This window comes from Chiloscyllium plagiosum, unplaced genomic scaffold (assembly GCF_037043375.1).
Source record: "Chiloscyllium plagiosum isolate Xiang-an unplaced genomic scaffold, Cpla_swu_hap1 HiC_scaffold_45, whole genome shotgun sequence".
In the NCBI taxonomy this organism is placed as follows: Eukaryota; Metazoa; Chordata; class Chondrichthyes; order Orectolobiformes; family Hemiscylliidae; genus Chiloscyllium; species Chiloscyllium plagiosum.
The window spans coordinates 84031932-84039493 of record NW_028270183.1 but is presented as its reverse complement, the minus strand read 5'-3'; the positions used below and the strand labels follow the sequence as shown (position 1 = coordinate 84039493).

General features: G+C 40.0%; 1 protein-coding gene across 1 annotated transcript; it reads left to right on the top strand.

Annotated features, from left to right (window-relative positions):
• The first annotated feature begins 390 nt into the window (after positions 1-390).
• Positions 391-2821, top strand: LOC148136779 (putative G protein-coupled receptor 139). Its single transcript, XM_087983367.1, has 2 exons — positions 391-460; positions 1896-2821. The coding sequence occupies exons 1-2, from the start codon at positions 391-393 to the stop codon at positions 2819-2821; spliced, it is 996 nt and encodes a 331-aa protein (XP_087839493.1).
• Positions 2822-7562: the final 4741 nt, after the last annotated feature.

Below are 7562 nucleotides of genomic sequence, written 5' to 3'. Positions count from 1 at the left end.
TACTGTAAACAGATACCTATGAACGTGCATTAATTGGGAATATCGCAATGATGAGAAGAAACAAAAAAATAGTGGTGGGGCACGTATCAGCATTTAACATAAGCGATTCTAAGATATGGATTCATGCAGGCATGGTCTGTGGCAATTGTGGCATTTGCAACATTAAATTTTCTTAGACGTTCTTTGAGGTGATTCATCTTTCTGATGGGAAAGAGAGTTGGGCACACATGGGTGAGTTAACACGCTGGTTCAATGAAATATTCTGAATGCACGTGTTGTCAGTTATTTGCCCCTGTGGACTTGCTTACTGTAAATAAATGAGGGATGATTTGTTTGCGTCTTAGAGATAAGGTGGGAAGCTTCGGGAGTACTTCCACTTTTTGAAAGACAATGCACGGTGCAGCGAACGGCCCATTCTTTGCAATTTGCTACCCCATTCTCGCACTTATTGGTGTCCCTGGTAAATAACGTTAACTACAAAATTTTGTTGTTTTTTTTAGCTACGAATGTGTTGCGTCTTTTATTCATGATCAAGCTCATGTTCTTATATGTATTGAAAAATTTTCAATTATTTGTTAATGTGAGCACGTGGTAATTTATATGGTTGCATTCTATGATATGATACAGTTTAAGGTTAAATTAGAAATTAAAATTACAGGGGTTCTATTAATATTAATCCACTATTTTCAGAGCATTGCGTTTTCGTTTTTAGTGTTGGACAAAAGAATCCCATCGTAATGCAGAAACACGGACTACGACGGGGTTGTGCGATTATTACATTACAATAATTCCACTTGATAGTTGCGAGATCAAATATAATTTAGTTTATTGGCATAGCAATCTACATTTTGATTACTGGATCGATGCAAATATTGCAGTCTAGTATGTTCACAATGGAGATTTTTAATGAGATTTGGGGACTTCCTTTATTCATTCATGGCACGTGGTCGTTGCAGTACTTGATGTTCAACCATTGAATTTCAGAAAGGGTTGAGGAATTGAGTGGAAATGCAATTTTAAAAAATGGATTATGCATTCAAAATGTTACCAATGGAGTATTTTCCGTATGGATTTTGAAATGGGTCAGCCTATTTTACTTGTGTTCGATGTGGTTGACACTGACATCATGAATGTTGGTTGCTTATCTTTGATTTCTATTTGAAATCGTCGGGTTTGACTTGATCCATAGAGGATTGCCTTAAATACGAAGGGGTCTTTCATGAGACCTTAAACAAATGAAGGTCACCATGAGAGACATAAGGATAAAATAGAATACAGTGCACAAAGCTTGAATATTTCATAACATTACAGAGATAATTGGAAATAAGTTGGAACGATGGAGCCATTGAGACATGAAATCGCACAATATATCGTATGGGCAGTGGAAGACATCATCACCACTTTTGGACATATATCAGGAATTCAAGAAATGCAGATTTAGCAATCAGCTGTAACCTCAGTTAATAACAATATATGACATCGTTTGACATGACGAGGATATGTGTTAATTGGAAAGTTAGAAAGTTCCATCGAAATGCTGTTGGATGTAGACATATTTTACATCAGCAAACATAGTGTTGCTGGATGGATGGGACATGGTATGCATCAAAACTTCGCAGCAAATATTTTGCATTTTGCAGATGCTTATTTTGATAGTGAGACGTGAGTATTGGTTCACTGTCAAAGGCGGGGTGGGGGAGGCGTTGAATTTATGCAGGGGTAGTTTGTGTTACTCCATGTGCTGAAAACTAATTAATCCAGCACTGGATGTCAAACATTTATCAACGGATTTGACAAAACCAGAATCTTAAAGGGTAAACTTGAGCAATACATTAGATGATTCAAAAGCTGGTGGCATATGTATCATAACATATCTCTGTCTCTACCTCTCACAGCAAACTTGATAGCAATTGCAATCCTCTCCCGAGGACGGTGTGGACTTTCCCGGTGCATCACCTATTATTTGGTGGCAATAGCAGTGAGTGACTTCATTGTCATCATTACCGCTGTTGTACTGAACCGGATTGGACGCATTTACTTTCGGGACAGTTACCTATCCACCACGCTTGCTTGCAGACTCGGTGCAGTGCTGGTCCGTTGCAGCCGGGATGGTTCAGTCTGGTTGACCGTGGCCTTCACTTTCGACCGCTTTGTAGCCATTTGTTGCCAGAGATTGAAGGCCAGATACTGCAAGGAGAAAACTGCATCGTTGGTGATTGGAGTAATCTATGCCATGAGCTGTATCAAGAACATCCCTTTCTACTTCATCTATCAACCTTTGTACACTGTGAATGGAGTGGGCTGGTTTTGTGACGTTCGAGTGATCTTCTATACTTGGCCAATCTGGCAAGTCTATGACTGGTTGGACCACACATTTACACCTTTTCTAACATTCTTGCTTATCCTGCTTCTGAACAACTTGACCGTAAGGCACATCTTAGCAGCCAGCAGAGCACGCAGGAGGCTCTGGGGTGCCGACAATCGTGGTGATATGGAGATGGCCAATCGCAAGAAGTCCATAGTCTTGCTCTTCACAATCTCCATCAGCTTCCTCCTCTTGTGGGCAAGCTATCTCGGGCATTTTCTCTACGTGCGAATTACAGGTGAAGGCTACTTCTCTGGCCTGGATTTTAATGACCCACGGTATATAATTCAAGAGATGGTTAATATGCTTCAGTTGCTCAGTTCCTGCAACAACGTCTTCATATACGCAATCTCCCAGAACAAGTTCCGAGAGGAGATAAAGAAGGTGCTGGTGTGTCATTTCAGCACGATCACTGCTGGATTTAAACAGGAAAAATTGAGAAGAGAGAAATGCTAGTCATGTTTCATATCCTGCAGAGCGACTCTGTGCCTAATCAATCTCTTGAAATAGCATGCAGTGTGTGCAAACTCAGCAAATTCAAGGTAGCAAAGCCAATAGTCAAGCAAATTCAGTTTCTTGTTGACTACGCAGAAGGATCCGAAACGTTCAAATGTGATGGAATGTGACAGAAAACCTCGATCTGTGAGTGGCCTCTCAAATTTAAATAAGGCGTCATGATGTTAATATTTCAAAATAGAATGGGAAACGGTCTCCTCAGCTCCTTTACAAAATATTTGTTCGGAACTTTTCACCACTGAAACCAATCTTATTGTTTTTTGTGCTTTTATCAATAATTCTGAATGATTCTGTGCACGTTGTTTTATTACAAGTCCTGCTTAACTTCATAAAAATAATCAATTGTCTGTCAAAATTCTACAGTAAGAAATAGAGCATCTCAGGTAATCGAAACGGTTCGGCGATGGGCTAGAACAGTTGCAACATGTCATATGGAGAGAGTCGAAAAGATGCGTCATTTCAGCAAATGCCAAATAAATTCATGCCAGTTCCACGTGCAAATATAATACAAAAGAAGACATGTTTTGCATCCTTTACAATTGAAAAATGTTGAGATTATGGTTAAATATGCACCGTAATAAAAATTAAAACAACATACAATCATAAAACTTCGCAGATCAAAAGAAGGCTATGAAACACAATGTGTATAAAGGAGCTCACGAAAGAGCGAATCAGCGAAGCCTATTCTCCCGGCCGATTTTCGGAGCCCTCTGACGTCGTCACTTTCAAACGTCTTTCCAAATATCTTTTGAAACGTCATATGGAATCTGTCTTACACTTTCCTGGACAACACACTCCAAATTCGAATAACTGTATGAGTAAAGAAATCTCTCTTCACCTCACTTCTGGCTCTCTTGTTTACAATATTGATACTTTTACTCCTTTGTTTCTAATGCACCATTTTGTGGAAACAGAATGTCCTTCGTTGAACTGTAAATATTGTCTGTAATATTGAGCTGACCAATAAGGTCATCTTTTAATTTCTCTGCTCCAAGCAGAATAAACCTTTCTAACCTTCCTTCCCAAAGGACATTTTCATTTCTGGAATAATTGTAGGAAATATCCCTTGTCCTCTGTCCAGGTTTATGATATTCTTCTTTCAGTAAGGTACCAGGAACTGAGCCAGAGACCCGGTTCTGACAAATGTTTTTTTTAGAGGTGTAGCAGCACTTCTTCCTTTTCAGCATTTTACCTCACTGATAAATCCAAGGATCCAAAACGACTTCTTAACAACTCTTTAAGCGTTACTGGTTAACTTCAGAGAATGCTTTTTTGTGCTTTGCCAGGACCACACTATCGACCCTGTTCTCCAGCATCTGCAGAGCTCACTTTCACGTTATTCCAGCCTTAGCCGCTCTCCTGCATTTCTGAATCTCTTCCAAATTTATAGTACAATTAATATTGCAGAATGTATAATATGCCTCCTTTTTCCTTCTTGTATTCCCATCGATATCGTGATATATTCACTCTATCATTACGTAGCCTACAATTATTACTCATATGCACATATTTAGTTTCAATCATATTTATCTTTCTTTTGAAATTCTCCCATTCTCATCCAATGATTTATCAACCATAATGCATTACTAATTAGCTTAGTCACGTTCAAAGTTTAGATGCCGAAGATCCAGCCGAGGATCTTAAACATAGCCTGATTTCGACCCACTTCCAAACACTTTTCAGTATTTGCCGTATTCTGATTACTATTTTTCAAATGCTCCGCCATTCTGCTGTTCTCCACATGGCCTGCCTCATTTACTAGAACCATATTCCGGACAATTCCATGTCTGGTACGACTGGAAATGTACTCTTCCAGAAATGTATACAATGTACTTTGTCGACATTTCTGACTTTCATTGTCCCATACTTTACACTTCTCACAGTCCGCCCTAATGTATGTAAAATCACAAAATATTACAACCCAAATTGCCCAGCGAGTTTCCTTGATCTGCACGCCAATGCTCTCATTTACTTAGTCCCCAATAGTTGAAGATCTCTTGTAAATACCCACAAGCTCACCACTCTCTCTCTGCTTCTGACCTGCAGGCATGCAGGGCAACGGCATCATATGACTGAGATGCGTTCTGTGAAATGCTGCCTCGCTTGCCAACTTCATAATGATTTTGAAGGAGAGTTGTGTTCAACAGGAGGAAGAAAATCCAACAGAAGGTGGCACTGAGAAGAGACTGTTGAGGATTCTGAGAGAGGTTGCCTTGCTCATCATAATTGTGAAAGGCCCCTTGAAGGATCCAGCGACACAAAAGAGTGAAGCCCCAAAATTCGATAACTGTAGTGTTTCCTTCCCTTCCTCCATCCTCGCTGAAACGAGAGAGAGAGAGAAAGAGAAGACTTTAGAACGACTGATCATATTTAAGGGACAACAGGTCATCAGCATGTTGCATCATCTTGATCTTCCAATATGGCAGAAACTCGGGGAAAGCTCATGATATTTGGGCTATATAAAACGTGTGAGGTTTTGGATTACTAAGGTATCAAGAATGGTCAGATCTGCCTTTAGTGTCAGACAGTTACAGTTCTTGAATAATACGTGGTTGACTTGGAGAATCAACTTTTCGCACTGTGCAGCATTCAAGAAAGAGAGAGGTTTCTGGAAGAGTCAACCAGAGGGTTATCACATGACATCGTGATAAGCAGTCAAGGAGCAGTGCAGAGATGGCACGTGAACTGGTGACCATTCGCCAAGGGAATAGAGAAAGCAGGTGCAGGAAACACAGTATCCTTGGTTCTGTGTCACATGTATTATATTTTGGAGTCCGATTTGTTGAGCAACTTGAGTGAGTCTGGGTGATGACGTGAGAGAAAACCACAGTACCGTTGTGTCAAGGATACGCTGAAAAAAAAAACGGAGCGGCTGGAAGGCAGATTAGTCATGGTGTGTGACTCAATCGTTAGAAAGAACTACATTTAGTTTTGCAGCTACATCGCGAGGACGTTATGATGTCCTGTCTCCGGGTGCAAGTGTTTGAATCATAAAGAGAATGATTACATAAGTTAGAGTAAAAAGTCAGTCATTGGGGTACATGTTGGAACCAAAGAGATGGCGATGGACAGCGTGGAGAACATGCAGGAACCGTTCCGTGGATTTAGATGTAGATTGAAATGCAGGAACGAATCCATAGTAGTAATGTGGCAAAAATCTTAGAAATGTTTTGCATGCCACGAGTTTCACCATTTACGCAAAACCCATCAGCATGACTTGAGGGGTGACATACAGTGGAGGAGTTCTGATTTCTCAGAGACTGGGATCATTGTTGCGTAGCACAATGGTCTCCTGAAGAGATGTGCTTCTCCTCATCACAAAGAGTACAAAATTTGTTGGGTGGGATTTAAATTTACAAGGTCGGAGAGTGAGATGGGTAATGGGTGGAGATTCGGAAAAAAACATGTGAAGGCAAAAAATGAGAGTGTGGAATGGGGAAGAAGAAGTGATGGAAGTCATGCGTATTGACAGTGCCAAAGAGCTGGGTGTATTGAAATGTACATGAAATCGAGCAGGCAGGTGTGTAAATATTCGTCAAATAAGAAAAAAACTGGGGAGCAAGATCCAGAAATTGCTTTCTGGCTTATGATATTGCTGCATTGAAAGAAAAAAAATCTTGTATAAGTTAAGCAACCTGTGCTCCTGTGCAATATTAAATAAGGCAGGTTCCAGTGCATCCTAAATAGCAAGATCTATTTGCAAAAGTTCAGAATGATGTGCTTTTAATGGCAGTTAATGGAACTTGAAAGGTTTGTATAAACAAGTGGAGTCATATTACAGGAGTTTCTGTTGTACCATGCATCTTTCCTGCTCTCTCAGTGGAGGAATATTTCCGGAAGGAAGTCAAGAACAACTTTAATGAAATAAGACTATATGAACCATCTTCACAGACATCTTAGTGCACAGATAAGAGTACAAAGAGCCAGAAGAAATGTACGCATTATTTCCCTCTCACAACCACATATATACCCATACATATGAAAAGAAACGATCGAATGTAACAACATAATAAGTCAGATGACGCAAACAACCAATTAGAAATGTCATCAGCATGATCATTTACCACAGTTTGTTTTTCTGAATTGACTGTGACTCATGAATGAAACGGAAAAGAATGAACACGTAAACCTATTTGGAGTTATGATTTGGTCGTTTCTCTTGTCAGAAGGACTAAAGTTAAAGGTACACATATTGAATTGTGTTCTCACTAAGATTCAATATATCGCCTCTTTCCTTGAAGAACTGAAGCTGTACACTTACATGTACCCCACTGGGCAATATATTTTTGTAATTTTATGTGGTTTGTTCGACTTAGAACAGATAATGTTTCCTGTACTTTTGCTATCCTGTGTGGGTTTAGGAACTGCTTCTATTATAACGAGAATTCGTTTTTGCACGCAGAACTATGAAAACTGTATTATGCTGTCAGACCACAACGATCCCCTTTAGGAACTATTCATTCTGTGAGGATTATCTTCGCACAATCTCACTCTCTGGGCACATTCCTACCTATCGTTTACTCCTGCACCCCGCCCCCACACTTCCTCTAACATATATATCTTTCCTAACTGCAAACAACTCTGAAGATGGATACTGCACCAGAAGGACAAAGAACAAAGAAACTTACAGCACCGGAACAGGCTCTTCGAAACTGCAAGCCTGCGGGGACCCAGACCCTCT

Coding starts and splice junctions, on each gene's coding strand:
- LOC148136779 (XM_087983367.1), top strand. CDS start 391: ATGCACGGTGCAGCGAACGGCCCATTCTTTGCAATTTGCTACCCCATT. Junction 461..1,895: donor CGCACTTATTGGTGTCCCTG/GTAAATAACGTT, acceptor TACCTCTCACAG/CAAACTTGATAGCAATTGCA.